Source organism: Heterocephalus glaber, unplaced genomic scaffold (genome assembly GCF_053883595.1).
Source record: "Heterocephalus glaber isolate CG9 unplaced genomic scaffold, H.glaber_assembly_v1.0 deba00001571, whole genome shotgun sequence".
NCBI classification, from domain to species: Eukaryota; Metazoa; Chordata; class Mammalia; order Rodentia; family Bathyergidae; genus Heterocephalus; species Heterocephalus glaber.
This window is the reverse complement of record NW_028258356.1, coordinates 2,056,146-2,074,122: the sequence shown is the minus strand read 5'-3', so window position 1 is coordinate 2,074,122 and position 17,977 is coordinate 2,056,146. Positions and strand designations below refer to the sequence as shown.

Sequence of the window (17,977 nt, the reverse complement as noted above, 5' to 3'; positions counted from 1 at the left end):
GGCACAAGAGACCACACAGATAGTGTGGCCAGATTTGTTCATTTGATGAGAGAGTATGTGTGCTTGCATAAAAGTCAGCTTTGAGAGCTCTGTGAACTTTGTCTAGTCCGATTTATAAAACAAAGCATTAAAAAACAAACTTGTGGAGAAAAATACATGCTGTCCATAAGAGGAAATTTTCAAAAATAAAGACTGATCACTCCTCTTTCTTAGATCCAATGAAGAACATTAAGTGTTTTCCAGCAAAAATTTCCCCTCTTTAAGGGATAGTTAGTTAAGGTGCAGGTGAAAGGGAAGTATTTGAAAGGACTGATACTAACTGTACAGAGAAGCTTTCTGGAAATAGAAGGGGGATAGCAAACCATGCTTATTAACGGGTCAGAAGTTGGGTTTTGTTGAGAAAGGATAAGCCAGGGAAAGGCTAAGGGGGAAAAAAGGAGTGTAAGGGGATTTTATCTGCATAAGTAAGAATAAACAAGAAATCCACACATGGAAGGAGACTGTGAGCTCTGAGGCTGAGGGAGGCAAAGAACTGAAAAGTAATTAAGACAACCATGAATAGATGCAGCTCGTGGCATGAAGATGCCACAGATGACCACACAGGGCATGACCCAATGGCAGGCACGGCTACTGCGGCTGCACTGGCGACCATGGGCTCTGCTTCTGAGCACGGCTTGCCTCAATAAAGTTTAAACACTGCAAAACTAAAATTCCAATAATCTTCATCTTAAGATTTTTAAAATAACACCCTTTTCTTGAAAATGGAAACTTTTTGGTAGCTATTCTCCATGATTTCCTGCATTTGCGTGAAAGCTAAAGGTTACTTTAAATATAAAGTTCATTTGATCAAGAGCATCTGGAAGTCGATACAGTAAGTCTATTTCAATTTCATATTTAGCAGTAGTAAAAAGTGTACTAGAGTAGATGGCACCGGGGAGCTGCCATTTTTCACACCTCCTAACCGCATTCTTGTTTCCTCTCACATATGTCAAGATGACAGAGCCAAACTTGAAACTCCTGCTTCTCCAGAGTCACTTAAAAATCATGTCTCGAGCACTCCCAGGCTGTGACAGATCACCCCTAATTCTACCTATACCCCTACAGTTTGGGAGTGGGGCAGTGAAATGATGGCTAATGAATGTGCATTCCTTCTGATGAAACGAGGGGAGGCTTAAATTTACTGTACCAAAATGAATACAAGATATTATATATCCTGTAATTTACCCTATCACATCTATGTAACCCCCATAAAACCCTAAACAACAGGGCTCAGAGATCTTCTGGGTTGGTGGACACATCAAGATGCTTGGAGGAGGGTGCACTAGAGAGGATGCCTTGCCCAATGTGTGTCTTCTATCTGACTCTTCCTAAGTTTCATATTTTATAATTAGGCTAGCATAATAAGTCACGTGTCTCCTCAGTTCTGTGAGCCCCGCTAGCAAATTACTGAAGACAGGGAGGAGGACTGTGAAAACCCCCACCTCAGTGTAGGATGGCCAAAGTTCAGAAGCTTGGGGCCTGAGTCTGGTGTCTGGAGTGAGGACAGTCTTGTGGGATTGAGACCTTTAACTTATGGGTTCTGATGCAAACTCTGGATACACAGATACCATCTGGATAGACAGAACTGAATTGAATTGAATTGACTTGAACTGAACTGAATTGAAACCAGCTGGCATCCATAGTACATTGAAGACCTCTTGGGGTGGAAAACTCTGCTCATTTGGTGTCAGAAGTGTTGTGAGAATACAAAAAAAGAACTTTGCCTTCAGCACATAATATAGGTTTATCTCTTTTTAGACACTCCACACTAACCTAAGGAATAGCCTTTATTAATTGGATACTGAAGATATTTAGAATTCAAGCCCTCATGAGAGGCAACCTCCTATGGAGAGGCCCTCTTCACAAAGTCTGGTAGTAAAGGGGGGAATGAGAAGTTTATAAAGATGATCACCAGATGGTTAGAAGGCAGAGGGAGTGCCCTGTTTGCCTCCAACTGCAAGCTCAGGCTCACCCACATTTCTACTCAGAAACCAGTTCCTGATACAGGGCTGGAAGCTTCAGGAAACACCTGGTTCCACAGTGGGGGCTCAGTACCATGCTGCACTACCTCTTCCCTATCAGTGGGCTGCCACTTCACAGGAAAAACCTCCCTACTTCTTGGCCTTTTCATTTCATCCACCTCATTTTCTTCAAGTTGTGATCCATTTTTATCTTATTTACTATACACATTCAATTTTTCTTTCTTCTTGAGCAATTTTAGTCTATAGCAGTTTCATTTCTCTGTATCCATTCCTGTTCTCTTCTCAATTACCTCCTTCCAAACTTCTTTTCCAGTAATCGGCAAACTTTTATTTTATTTTGGCTTAGTTTCGCTTACTGTGGTGAGAACACTTTAAGATAAAGGTCATTTTTTCAGTGTGCAATACAATACTGTTTGACTATGGTGCAGTGCTGTACAGCAGATCTCTAGGACTTATTCACCTAACTTGATGGATTTCATGCCTATTGGTCAGTAATTCCCCATTTCCTTTTTTCCCCAGACACTATGACCCTACCACTTTTTCAGTCTATGAACTTGAATATTTCAAACACCTCAGAAAAGTGGAATCAGGCTGAATAGTATTCCACTGTATGTACGTACCATGTCTCCTCCTCCTCCTCCTCCTCCTTTCCTTCTCCTTCTTCTAAAATGGAGTCTCACTATGTTTGCCAGGCTGGTCTTGAACTCGTGGGCTCAAGTGATTCTCCTGCCTCAGCCTCCTGAGTATCTTGGGCTATGGGCAGACCAACACGCCCTTACTTTAATTAGCATAATATTTTCACAGTTTGTCCATGTTGTCACAATTGTAGAATTTCCTTCTTTTAAAAGCTGAATAGTATTTCATTGTGTGTACATACCATGTCTCCTCCTCCTCCTCTTCCTCCTCCTCTTTCTCCTCCTCTTTCTCCTTCTTCTAAAATGGAGTCTCGCTATGTTTACCAGGGTAGTCTTGAACTCCTGGGCTCAAATGATTCTCCTGTCTCAGCCTCCAGAGTATCTTGGGCTATAGGCAGATCAACATGCCCAGTGTATAGTATGTATTTTCTTTATCCATTCATTCATCCATGGACATTTAGCTTGTTTCCATAACTTGGCTGTGAATTGTGAATATCATGGAAATGAACATAGAAGTGATAATATCTCTCCAAGATTCTAATTTCAAGTATTAACCTTGAAATCCATATTAGAGGTGGGACTGCTGAATCATATAATAGCTCTTCCAATTTTCTGAGGAAACTCCATGCTGTTTTCCATATTGACCACACTACTCTGTACTCCCACAAAACAGTGTGCACAGGATCTAATTTCTCCACATCCTTTCCAACACTTGCTTTTGTTTTTGAGAATAGGCATCTTGACAGGTGTGCAGTGATATTAGCATTTCTCTGATGATTAGTGGTGCTGAGCAATGACTTAAACACCTGTCGGCCATTTCCCATTTTTAATAAGTTTGATAGTACATTTTTTTTACTATTCAGTTGCAGATGTTCCCTACATATTTTGGAGATTAACCCCTTATCAGACTGTGGTTAGCATATATTTTCTCCCATTCTGTACGTTACTTTTTCACTCTGTTTTTTGGTTTGATGCAGTTCACAGAAAACTTGACTGAATAATCTCACATGTGCTGATGCCCTCATATTTTTTACTCATTCTAATATAAAATTATTTTCACAATGATCACCATGGCCTGGTAACTGCCAAAAGTAATGATTTCTCAGCATCCTTCTTAATTACTTCCTTCTCCCTAAAACACTCTCCTTTCAAGACTCTATTTTGTATAGACTTCTGTGCCTCTCTGGCTTTACCTCCATCTCCTTCTGCCTACTTCAGTGTAATTCTGTCAACATTTCTCTTTTACTCTGTGTGCTCCCAGTATGCTTTCTTTCTTTTTGCTTCAACCACAGCTTGTGTGTCAGTGATTCCCAGATCTGTATAACACTGCTCCTGACCTCTTGCTTCTGAACTAAAAGTCTGTATTTCTAACTCTTTCAGTGTATCCTCTGGATATCTCATGAGCACACTCAGAGCTAGACTATCCTCTTCTCATATCCTGTTAAATTTGGCACCTTACCTTTTCACTGACATTGTCATTAAGTTCTGTTCATTCTAACTCAAAATGTCTTTTTGCCATAATAATGCTTGTTTGCTACTCCACCACCACTATTACTCATTTAGTCCCTCATTTGGGACCAGGAGGTGGTTAATACAAGATTTGGGAATCAGACCACATTGGAGTCCATTTTTTAAAAAATCTTAGCACCTGTGTTCATTGGACAAGTTATTTAACCTCTTAAGTCCCGAACTGTTGGCAAATCTCTCCACTGTTTAACTTACATGCACCAGCATCATTCTCAACGCACACTACTAGTATACACTGTTTCCACATACAGGCACTGCCATGTTCAGTGCATCTAGAGAGCAAGTCCTATGACCCAAGTTCTCTCTTTGGTTGTTCTCCAGAGTCTTTATATGTTGCCCATCCCACCGAGCAAGGACTTTTTCTACATGCCTGAAACAGCTGAAACTATCTTCAAGTTGTACCTTTTACCAAGTGAACACAAAATATGAATTGCCAGTGTAATAAACTTCACAGGATACAAATAGTATTAATATGCAAATAAATATTGACTTACCTTTGATATTGATTAAAATAGCAAGTAAATGGTTGGGAGCCAATCTCCTCTTTCCAGTACTGTTGCCAATTCATGACGCTTTCCAAGTTCTTCTGATTTTCTCTCTTACAGGGAGGGATATAGGAACACTAATAAAATAAAACACAGAAAGTAAACATTATTCTATGGAATACTGAAATATAGTCCTTTTTTCTCAAAAACCTTTGTTTGATCATAGAATACTGGTAAGGATTGACGGGAAAGTACAGATATAATGGGCAACCATTGCTCTGTTTAGAACTGAAGGATCATCTTGATAGCTATGAACATGCCAAAGGTGTCACCACTATGCACCCTGGTTTGCCCAAGGCTTCCCATCAGCTCCTGACCCAGTATTATGATTCTGAGACAGAAAAAAATGCTGAGGAGTTCTCTAGCCACCATGCTCATGGGGCAACCTGTCAAAAAACCATCTTAATGTGGCTGAATCAGCTTGGCTGTCTACGGGGACCCAGAGCCACCAACATCTTGCTTTTGGCCTTAGCAACTCAGCTCCTAGTCCATTTTTTAATAACATGATTACCATCTTGTTATCCACATAGTAAATCTAATTTAGAGCTAATTTTAAAATACAACCAAATTGAAATTACTAACCTATATTTCAAATTTCTAATTTGGCACAATGAAAAAAAAATCCAAAGATAAAAAATACTTTCAGTTATTAGGCTATATGGACATTTTATAAACAATGAGTTACAATCTAATCACAAATTAAAAGCATAGCATACTCTTCCTCTTTGGCAGGCAACAGTGGTATGCAAAATAATGTTGATTTTATCCCCAATTCCTATCTGTGGATCTTGATATTTTCCTCTTCTACTTTAAAAAAAATCAAGCACAAACCTTTGATCTGGATACTGCTCTTAACCACTGAAACTTAAGCTTTCTTTTCTTACATTTTCTTGGATGAGAGAATCTGAAATAAAAGTTTTCTCAGATATAATTGATGTATTTTGCTAACTGACGGTTTTGCCTCGCCATGCTGCTGACGAGGTAGTTCTCTTAAAGGGACTCAATTACGCTAAGCAATGTAGATTCAGCAACACTGGAAAACTGCTCTTAACTCCAGATGTTAAAATGAACCCTTACCATTCTAGCCATTTTCTCCAATTCAGTTTTTTATGATGATGAAGATGAGGTCAGCTTATATTTTTTGTTAACAAGATGCTGTATACCCTAACACTTAAGTGACTGAGCCTGTGTACTTCTTATAACAATCTTCTAATGATCTCCACTTTACAGATGAGGAAATTTAGATTAATGTTACCTCTACAAGTAAAATTAGATTCTGACGATTATCACACTCTATTCTCAAATGTTTTATCAAGATGTCTGATATCAAGGAGCAGGAAAAAAACCCTGAAGACATTAGCTTTATGCTATAATTTGCGCCACATTATTTTATTAAGGTGTATAATTCTGTAACACCTTCCTTTTATTTTCTGGTAAAATTTAAACTTTTTAGCATGATGTACACAGCTCTTTCTGATATAATCCCTGCAGGCCTTCATCCTCATGTAATTGTGGGAAACAGCCAAACAGAAGCACATGCTTCCCAAATCTGACCTGTGCTATCACATTTACTAATGGGGAACAGGATTTTTATCTGCTTTTAATGCTAGTTTTCCTTCTTTCAAGAGTCAGGTCTGCTATTACCTCTCATGGGGAACCTGCTCTTTCTTGTTCCATTATTACAGGTTTCTCCTTTGTGCTGCCATAGGAACTGTACTCCATGATATCACAGCCAGAATCACACAGCATTCACACACAGGTGTTTTATGTTATCCTCCCCAAGTTGAGAACAAGGACTGTTATATTTGCACAATGTTATATATTGTTTCAACAACTGAATCACTGAACACTTATCTTGTACACATATTGCTTCACTTCTATTAACTAACAGTAATGGAAAGCTAAAATTTATGTGAAATTAAGGATTCTGAGCTCCTCTTAAGCTGCAGGTGGACTCAGAAGCAAGGAAGAACATTAAATGGGGCTTCAGTCTGGATGTGTAAAGTGTCTAACTATCCTTACTGCTCTTTTCTGGATTTCACTTTTTCTAATCTGTAAAATCTCAAAATAATTTCTAGCTCTGCATTTCTATAATTGTGTTCCTAGTGGCATACCAAGAAAGAGTCCAGCAGGAGGCAGCGCTACAAACAGAGGTGCACAGTCTTCTTCCCAGAAGAGATCCTAACCACTGGGGAGATGGCTAAGAGAAGCCTAACCTACCATCCCAGCCAGCACAGAGGGTCACTGTGGTAAGTCCATCCTGGGGAGCTTTACTTTTCTTAGGAAAATGTTCATAAGAGGACGATGATTTTCCTATTGTTTATTTCCTACAAGTTGGGTATTTCCTTTCTATCATTTTCTTTCTGCACATACTCAATTAGTTTATAAGATGTGAGATGGTGCCAATTTATTGTGCTCTTTCTAGGAATGAGAAATTTCCACTTTGGGACTCAGAAGCTGTGGGGTGGACATCTAAAACCTCATCGGATCCCTTTTAGCAATGGGTATACTTGACAGAAGACACAGACTAAACATTTCAGGAAATAACAACCACCAAATGTAATCAAAGCATATTTAAGTTTTTTGCAGTTAACTTAGTTTGAATTCTTTACTCTTTGGGGAGAAATGAGTATAAAAGAAATATTTTTACCAAATGACAAATCTTATGATTAACCAGGAGAATCACACTAATGTGTTTCTCAAAAAGTAAGGCAGAAACGTTCATGAAGTATAAAATATTTTGTATTGTTTGTTAAGTTTTCACATAGAATGAAAGAAAAGTTTCTTGCCTTTAGGAAATAATGAGCTAGTGTGAATGAACTGTGAAAGCAAAGTATTTTTTTATATTGCAGAAGATAAACGAGATTAAAATTCCAATTATTTTATGGATTGCATTTTTCCCAAAGAGTATAGGTTAAATAATGAGCTCTAGCAACTTTGTACAGTTAACATAGTCTTGAAAGGAAAAAAGTTAAAAGCCTACATTTTATGTTCTTAAAAATTACTTTCTCAAATCCTTTTTTCCAGTTTTTTAGTTTTTTGAGACACGTTCTCTCTGTGTAGTCCAGGCTGGTCTTGACTGCTGGAACTAAGGCATGTGCCACCACACCCAGCCATTTTCTCAAATCTTGATTCTTGAGTTAATTTGTCTTTAAATTTTCTATGAAGCCTGTATCAGATCCTCCCTAGACCTTTCTCACTTACCATCAAGATTGTCAGAATTTAACAATACATTGGAAGTGAAAAATTTAAAGGATCATTCTAGAAAAAGAATTAGGAAATTCAGGCATACAAACTCCTTTTCTTTCTAGGTATTCAAGCCTGATGGTTTTCCTGGCTTTGTAAGAGGCTCACCATGAATATTTCTCCTTTAGAGGGCCAGAAATAATAATCTATATTGTGTCATTACCACATTATGACTAACATTTATTGTCTATATGTCAATCATCTCATCAATCCATGTAAGTATTATAATCACTCCCACTGTATAGATGAGGAAACAGTGGGACAGAGGGGTTTAAGAAACCTTCCTATGATCACAATGGCAAATGGGGAACTCAGACTGCAGAATGTTCTTAACACTGCTCCACAATACCTTCCACATTTCCACCTGCGGGGCTTCTCCATGTTCTGTCTTTGGAGCTCCCCGATTTGAGGCTAAGGAGGAGTCTTGGCCTTTGTAACCTTCCCTTGGAGAGCCAATGTAGTGGTTCCACTGGAATGGAATTGGTGTAATTAGGATGACTGATGAGCTGAAGCAGTCTGGTGCAGCCTTCTACATTCCTGTATGTCTTCAGAGAAATGAACTGTAAGTATTTATTTGTGCCTTCCCGTCTCAATTTGGCTTCAGGATTGATTTCTGGCACCATGGATGAAATTTCACTTAAGTGAATTTATGGACATAATGCCTTTGATCATAGAGGACAATAAGCATTTCCTTGGAGAAACCTCTTCATATAGTTCTGACCTATTTTGTTTTCCACTTGTAAAGGCAACATTGCCCCCACTCCTAATATCATCATCACCCAAATACCTTCACTAGAATCTGTGTTGTTTGCTTCCTGAACTTCTACGAGACAATTTTCTTTAAAAAGTTAAGAGAAAAAAAAAGCAAAAGATAAAACATATTTTTAATGTCTATCTCTTAAAAAAAGTTTTTTTTAACTTTTACATTCATGAACAAACTTGATGAAATTGAGTGAGCTATTCTGAGTATAAGAACAAAGGCTTCCAGTGAGCTTATTAAGAAAAGACTCTATCATCACTTGACATGAAATGTTTGATTATAATAATAATGTACTTATTATTACTTATTTTTTCATTACCTTATTTTAGGGTTTATCAAGACTTATAATAGTATTCTTTTCAGCCTACCAGAATAGATTTATATTTTAGTTGTTTTCTTGAGTAGATTCTTTGTCATGAATGTCTTGAGGGTTACATTTCAATCATGTGGGCAGAATAGGCAGAATTCACTCTCTTCTTTTACTGAGTCATTTAAAAAATACTGCATAGACATGTGGTCTATTTAAATATTATTTTGTGTTTTCTTATCTAAGAAATAGAAATGGAGAAATGTTTTTTCTCTAGTTTCAATCTTGACTTCATTGGTTCGGAAGGGTATTACTATTCAAAGACTTAATACTAGAATGGATTTTGCTGATTAAATGCTTTCCAAATAAGTTTGATTAGAAAATAAACTCAACACAATACTTATTAAAACATAGGTTAAGTTTATATTTTATATAATAGTTTCTTATTTTTGTAATCCTTTGAGAACTCTGTGTCAGCTGTGATTTGTAACTTAAATGATACTTTGATAACATTAATATATAATCAGAAAGCTCTGTAGAATAAAAAACATCACTGAGCCATTTATAAACACCACAATGTTTCAAATGCTGACACACACACACAGAGTCTTTATGAATGTATAGCTTAATTGAAGAAAGATACACAAAATTGTACTTCAGCTAAAAAATAAATTCTAGGGCAGGGGGCTCCAGAATATATATCCATATCTGAATGTTAAATGGAAATAATCTTATGCAACAATTTGAAGGTCAAGTAAGTGGCTTAGAAAAGCAAGGCTAGCTATGAACAGAAATTAAAATGAACTCTTAGGTGATAGGAGGCTGGGTAGAAATAAAATGGCTAATGTAATACACTGTTTATCAAAGTATGTTCCACAGAGACCTGTCAAAAATATCCACTCTCCTGGAATTCTGATTCATTAAGATGAGGATTCTGCATTTTAATAGTTATCCTTCTGCCTTGAAATGACAGGTTTTTAGATTTGATAATTTATGCAACAAATCATTTTTGATTGCTGAGTGGTAAGTAGAGAGTTATTACTCACTCACTCCTCCCTCCATGCCTCCCCAGGAGCATGTACTATAGTAATTGGACATATTCACAAAGTGCTTTGTGACTGCAAAAAGAAGGTGGGAATATGTTGGCCATGGGGGTGGGAGAGATGGCATCATAGAAATGACTTTTGGTTTGTCTTATTGAGGTTGAATAGGAATTTAATTGTGAGGGAACAGGTTAGGAAGGTGACATTCCAAGATGAAATGGAATGTGAAAAGACTGTGCATAGATATTCCAGAAAGACTGAGTCATCTAATATGCTTGAAGGAGAAGGGGCATGGGAGATGGTACTGGAAAATGCCCAAATGATCTGACCTATTACTCACCAAGGAACTACTTTATCTTTCCTTAAATGCTTCTGGGAAAAGTTGCTCATTCCCACCCAGAGAGTATTCCCACTTACCCACCAAGTATGTTGATACTACCACTGCTTTTTAAAAAATTCAATAATATTCATTTAACTTTTGGAGTCAAGCAGGCGTCTAAGGTTGGTGATATTATTAAAATTGAAAAAAGTTCAGAATATTCCACCTTCAAAAGAATATAGTTCATTTGGCTTTAGAGTTAGTAAGAAAATACAAATACACTGTCTTTGCCAAAAATACAGGCTGCATCTCAATAGAAGTAGTCAGACCAAAACAAGAAATTTTAATCTGGATGAAGTTCAACATTTATTATTTATAACAAGCATGACAGGGCATAGAAAAATTTGTCTGGTGGCTCATAATCACAATTTTAAGTCCCTGAGGGAATAATTAAGTGCTTAGCATGTGTGAGACCCTGCACTCAATCTCTAGTACCAAAATAAAATGAAAAATTCTCAAGAAGATGGACAATACTGTATGGCAATATAGAACACTGAAATGAAATGAAATTTCTTAAATTCTCAAACATATTCCTATTTGTTAATGGCATATATTATACTATGTACTATATATAAGGTACACAGATTCAACATAATATATATATATTCCATATATATAATATAATATATATGTATATATATTCCATGAAATATTACAACCATTATTTATGCACAAGGAACCTGACAAACCCTTTCCAATTGAGTTCTCTAGCCGAGGATTTAGCTGAGTGGTTCCACCGCCTGCCTGGCAAGTACAAGGACCTGAGTTCGATCTCCGTTAAAAAAAAAAACAAATTCTACCAATTGAGTTCTCTAGCACTGGGATGGATCAACAGCAGTGATGAAACTTGATACTCTTATTTGTAGCAGAACATTTTTTTCTAAAGATGGTTACACTAATATATATTCCATCTCACACACTCTTACCATGTGAGGTTGACCCTTGTCTATTGAGAGATGAAACATCTATCTTCTCTTTCCTAGAACACTAAGAGCCTGAAATTGCAGTGGAAATGGTGCAGTGTGAGTTCTAAGGCTAGAGAAGAAGAAATGATAAAGCATCTGTTGCATCTCTGTCTTCAGAACGGTTATCCTGGGCCGGGGATTTAGCTCAGTGGTTCCACCGCCTGCCTCACAAGCTAAGGACCTGAGTTCGATCCCAGGTACCAAAAGAAAAAAAAAAAAAGAGAGAGAATGCTTACCCTTTGAACACTATTCTTTGAGGAAGCCCAAAGTAGCCAGTGCACAAAAACTACATGGAGAAGTTTATATGGAAAGGAGTTGAAGTCCCCAGGTAACACCCAGTGTCAATGGCCTGACAGGTGAGTAAATGAGCCTTCCATACCATTCCAACTTCCAAGTGGAATTATGGACCAGAGATAAATTATCTTCCTCAGGTATTATGGACCAGAGATAAATTATCTTCTTGTGCTCTGCCTGAATTCCTGACATGCAAAATTTGTTTACATAATAAAAACAATTTGATCCACAGAGATCTTCAATAGCAGCTAATGGATTGTAAGAGCCCTAGGCCTAAAATTGATGGACAATTTTCTAAGTTTCTCTTTGATCTGCCTATCTGAAAAAAAAAAAGGTTGAGTTTTGGTGAAAGGAAGGGTTATGAGTCAAGGTGATATACTGCAGGGCTCCTCATCCCAGGCCTAAAGTTCCTTTAATGAAGGGCAGTTGACAATTTATCCTTGAGGACCCTATGATAGAACCAAGAGTGGGACCTAAAGAATCTCTTCTAACTTTTCCCAATGGAACATGCACACATTTATCATAGTAACTGTGCAGTAGGGATAGGGCAGACGTTTAGAGTATCTTTGGACACTGGCCCTGTGCTAAGGGAAATGGAATTTGAACCCAAGCTGGTGCCATGATAGGCCTACAGAGTTCATGAACTTGCCTATGGTTGTTCCTACAGATCTCAAAAGGATAAATGCTATACATAAATAGATGTATACAATAAATAGGCATGCCCAACAACTATCCTAACTGATCCTATAACTTTCTAACCTATGGAAAAACAATTATCATTGTGGGTGACTTTGAAAGTAACCACTCCTTCCCAAAATAAAATTTTAAAAAACCAAGAACTGAATAACAAATGTTAATGTGACTGTGATAAAAAGGAACCCTCCTACATTGCTGGTAGAAATGTAAACTGTGGGGCACTGGCCAGAGATATGTGTGAGATGGATATGCAGAGAGATAAAGGACCTTTGGAGTCACACCCCAGACTCCTAGGAATGCATGGTTAGGATCAAAGGGTAGCCTCCAAGATAACAGTCCAAGTAAAGATGGAAACATACAGCCTTAAGAATGTATGCTCTTGTCTTATACTCATCACATTCCAATTAATTATTTAGATTAGCTCTATGGTCAGTCATGTAGCAGACAACCCATCTTTTCCCTGTCCTTCCCCTGTCCTCTACATGAATTCCTGCACAGATGTCCTTCTTTTGTCCTTTATCCTTGTTTTCTGGTTCTATCAATAAAAAAATACTGAAGTTTCAGATCAGGGCTGTTTTGTCTTGAGATTCTCTCATGCTGAGAGGTCACTGGAAAAAGTAGTCCCTCTGGGCTCTCAGAGGTAAAACTGAACATGGACTCCAAGTAATCTCTCATCCTTTGTACCACCACAGTCAAGTAGAGTTACAGTAAACTAGTACAATCATTATGGAAATCAGTATGGAGATTTCTCAAAGAATTAAAATTAGAAATTCCATATGACCCACTAATTCCCTTTCTAGGTAACTTCCCAAAAAAGCTGAAGACATGATATTACACCAATACATGCATACCAATATTATAGAAGCACAATTCATTACAGTTAAATCCTGGAAGCAGCCTGTATACCCAACAACAGACAAATGGATAAAGAAAATGGTATCCATATAAAATGAAATACTACTCTGCTACAAAGGAGTGTGAATTTGAGACATTTGTAGGAAAATGAATGCACCTGAAAATATAATGTTGAGTGAAATAAATCAGATAAACAAGGTTAAATGGTACCTCACATTTGAGTAAGGCAAAGTACACATGAAAAGCAAAGTAAAGGATGGATAGAAATTTCTAGCTATACCAGTAGCTGACCACAGTTATGGATCATTAGGAAAAAACTATGATAGAATCTACAAGTACCAGCAGGTTATTTCACTATTTCAATTTCTAAGTGTGACTTTCTACCCAACCTGCCCTTCCATTCTAGTGTGCTCATGCTTAGAATATACATGCTCTTATTTCTTAAAAGTTTTGTTTCTTCTTGCCTAGAGGCTGCCATTCTCCAGTCATACAAATGGAACTAAGGACAAAAGTGATAGAATTCTTTTACCAGGATACACCAGATCGACCTTGTAAACAACTCATAACTGCTAAATTACTTCTATGATGGATTCTGAAGTTCCCTGGGACTTCTCCTTATCCTCCCTGTGAAAGGCTATTACTAGCTCTTCCTGGTGGAATCATCTGTTGGCTAGATTCATAATATTTCTGTTATACTTAACTGTCTTTCTGGCTTTGTCTCCTCCAGACTCAAAGCTATATGCCTACCCATGATGGAAACATGTGATGCCTATCGAGGACCTTTAGACAGACCTTCTGAAGGGTATCCCTGACTGCCAACCACAACTACAACCCCCTTCAGCCTGAAGTAGCTTGAGCAGTCATTACCCTCTGCCCCCTCACGGCAGTTTGGGATACTTCTTCAGAGGGGGGAATATTATAGATTGATGAGCAAGGTAGAAATATTATAGGCAGTAAGATAGGGCTAAGTCCTCGAGAAGGCCAGGACAAAGGTGAAACAAACCACAGCACCACATCAATTAGACTTCCTGGGTGTACGCACAGAGAGGGACAGACCAACCTAAGCCAAGGGGATTTGCTGGATGGTTATTGGGGGCTTTTGGTATTGTAGACAGCTAAGTTAGTTATAAATATTACAGCCCACTATACAGGGCTGGGCCTTCTGCACTGAGGACAATTGTGGCCCAAGGCACATTCACTTAAGGCCAGAATTGTAAAAAGAGAGAAACTACACACCCTTGTGCTTCCCCTGGGCATAAATAGCAGTGATTGATATTCTAAATAGGTATCAATCACCTGGGGGGGGGTCAAAGTCTTAACCCAGCCTCTCCAGGAAATAGCCCTGACCCAGACCCTTACTGAAAGTCCTTGTAGACTTGCAACTTGACTTGCTTCCCAATTTGACCACCATTACCTAAGTGACTATACTTGTAAACTTACTGGATGTTCATGGCTGTGGCTCAGGTTGTATCCACGTGGGTTTCACCCTATAAAACTTCTCTGTAAAGTGGGGACTTTGGCTACCCTCTCAGGACCCCTCCTGCCCCTCAGGATCTTTCCTATCAATAAATATCTTCCTTCACTTCCTGCTGTGTGAGCACAAGGACCCAAGTTGATCCCCAGTACTGTGGAACTGCATAACTCTGTAATCATAAAACTCCCCTAGCCCCAACTGTGATTGAATGTGAGTAAATAGATAAAGATGCTTGTTAGCTCTGGGACACTAGATAAGATCTGTATCAGCCATAAGGTCCCAAAGTAAATTACTCAACTCTTTGTTAGAAAACTGATGTTTATAGAACAATCTACAAACATCTGCTGACCATCAGTATGTGTCAGCTGACCACTAACCTTTGTTCCTCTTCTGTAAATTTCACCTGTTAACTTGCCCTGCAACCCCCTATAAAAGAGCCTCGGACTCTAGGCTAGTTGCCTCTCTAAGCTACTTTGCTTTGGGAGTGCCGTCTGGCCAGACTAAGGTCTGTTTTACTTTCCAATGTGTCCTGTGTGTTCCTTCCCGGGTGTTCTTTGCTGCAGTCAGCTCCTCGGAGCATTTGGTAAGGCCCTTGGTCTTACATTTTGGAGGCACCGCTGGGATCCCCAGGTGTGCTTCACTGCAGTCAGCTCCTCGGAGCGTTTGGTAAGGCCCTCGGTCTTACAGTACCAAAAAAAAAAAAGTCTTCCAACTTAAAAAAAAAAAAAAGGATGGATAGAAGGAAACAAAGGGATAGATCTTTTGCAAAAGGGAAAGGTTCCAAGAGACAGGGAAAGGGGAGGTGGGGGGAGGGGAAGGTGAAATAAGAAGAACTAAGATATGGCATGTAAAGGTACCAAATATATGTCATAAACATGAACCAAGGATAATGACAAGAATAAAAATGGGGAAAGGGGATTAGAGATGGAGAGAGGGAGGTAAGTGGGAAGAGGAAGAGAATTTTAAAAAGAAACAAGCTGTATTATGTTTAGTACCTACTCCCCAACATGAATGTAAACTTCATGTACTATAAATGTGTACAGTACTAATAAAATAAAAATTAAAATAAAATAAACCAATTATGTATTTCTAGGTCAATCACAGAGGTTACAGGAATGGGTATCCCTATGTCATTCCTATTAAATGTGCTTATTTGGCCTTGAAGGCACACAAATCTTGGAGAATAACTATTGTTTAATGAGACAATCTCTATTCGAGCAAATAAACTTACCTCTGATATTATTCTATGGCTACTGATCTGGAAAATACTATTTTTCTCTACTTTTGTGGCCTGAGAGCAATAAAGGCAGTTTGCTTTCACCTAGCAGACATGGTGAACTTTGCTTTTTTACCCAGGATTGGATCAATTTTCTTGTCATGCTCTAGTCTTACAGAGACCATCTCTCACAATCCCTCAGAACATACATTGTCTGTATTATGCTGATACGCTGATTGGGACTGGAAAACCAAGTGTCTTGGATTCCGTGGTAAAATGCAGAGGTACCAGAGGATTGAAATTTGGGCATCTGGCACTTCAGTGATGTTTCTGGGCATCTCCTAGCATAGAAGTATTTCTCCAAAATGAAAAAAGAATTACTGTATCATTCACTTCTTAAAACTACTAAAGAGGCATAATATTAGTGGACTTCTTTATATTTTAGAGGAAACATATCAACATTTGAGACTGCTCCTCTGACCCATTTACTGAGTAACCCATAATCCTGTTAACAACCAGAGCAGGAAAATCTGCTCCAGACAACAGAGTAGAAAGCAGTCTCAACACCCCTATGGCCTACTGCCTGCAGCAGTTTACAAGAGGTCTGCTGCAAATTAAGAGATATATGGAACCCCAGAAAGCCCTGATAATATAAAGCAAATACATGCTTCCTTTGGCAAATGATTATTCTTTTTCAGAAAGCACTGATTTGTTACTGGGTCCCCATAGGGTCTGAAAGCCTAAACACAGAACATCAAATTACCACGTTATTCATTGTATGCTGGGCTGATTTACTAAAACATAAAAGTTGGGATTTATAGGACTGAAGCAGGTCTTATAGGCAAATAAGTTTCACAGGCAAATGGTTCACACTCCCCAGCGTACTTTCCCTTTTTGTATAAGCAGCTTCCTCAACTTATCCTAATATGCAGTTTTTAATGGAGGTCCATTTTTCTACTACTGAGACATGTGTTCTCTCAGGAGTATTTTGCATGACCAAATTGATGGATGAAAAAATTTGAGCTCAGTGAACATAACTTTGAACAAAACATTTGGATTATTTCTGTAGAAAAGAATGACGTTGGAGGTATAGACCTAAACTGATTTATGAGTACTAGCTAACAAATAACAAATTGTGTTTTGATTAAACTGTTTAGTGTGCATTAAATCCTCAGAAATAGAATTCTGATCAACACATAAGATCTTTAAAGTTGTATTGTGCATGCATACTTTCTCAGGAAGTTACTTGAAGATACACTCCCAAAAAAGGGGGTGGGGAGGAACAAAGAAAGTAAAAGGCACAGGTCAAGGAAACAACACAGAAGAGATGCAGCAGACCTCTGGTACATCCAGTTCAAATTGGGCAGCAGGCTGAAAGGGTCCAGAGAGGATGTCTCAGGAAACTGAGAAAAATGTGGAAAGAAAGTTTGTGTATTGTAATCTTTGCCTATTATAATATGAAAAATAGTGTACAAAGGGAATTTACAGCTCTTTGAAAAAATAAGAGAAATGTACATAGGAAAGTAGGAGAGTTTTTTTTTTAAGGAATGATTGTTAGCTTGAGGAAAATAAGTCAAAGACATGAACAGTACTTTTACATTGTTAAAATAAGAACTCAATATTAACAGCAAAAAATTATGGCAGAATCATAATTAAAGAATAAAGAGAGAAAAAGTGGGATGGAATGTGATGGTGTAAGAATGCAAAATCCACCAGACATGGTGGCACACTCCTGTAATCCCATTACTCAGGAGGCTAAGGCAGGAAGATAACTGAGTTTGGAGGCCAGCCTGGACTATATAATGAGTTCAAGGTCATCCTGAACTGCACAGCAAGAACTTGTCTCAAAAAAAACCCCCCAAAAACCCCAACAAACAAACAAAAAAACCTTTATATTCTCTCACAGGCAGCCTCAACAGTATCTATAATGTAAATGTAAGGAAATTTAATGTGTGGAAACATGAAGAGAAATACTAGGGGAAAATAACTAAAATAGGCAAAAGCAGTTGTGTCT

General features: G+C 38.1%; 1 protein-coding gene across 7 annotated transcripts in view; it reads right to left on the bottom strand.

Moving 5' to 3' along the window:
* Positions 1-17,977, bottom strand: part of Kcnmb4 (potassium calcium-activated channel subfamily M regulatory beta subunit 4) — a 71,164-nt gene that overhangs the window by 28,940 nt on the left and 24,247 nt on the right. For 2 of the 7 annotated variants that reach the window (XR_002395057.2, XR_002395056.2), the window contains exons 2-3: positions 8,324-8,519; positions 4,678-4,805 (exon numbers count right to left, since the gene is read on the bottom strand). Coding sequence is in view for 3 of the 7 variants with exons in the window: in XM_087192421.1 (XP_087048547.1) it covers positions 4,678-4,805; positions 8,324-8,443 (248 nt within the window). In the remaining 4 variants the exon portion in view is untranslated. Of the gene's footprint in view, positions 1-2,898; positions 3,136-4,677; positions 4,806-8,323; positions 8,520-17,977 lie in introns of all 7 variants that reach the window. The other 5 variants (XM_087192421.1, XM_087192420.1, XR_015443462.1 and 2 more) reach the window with 4 other exon arrangements.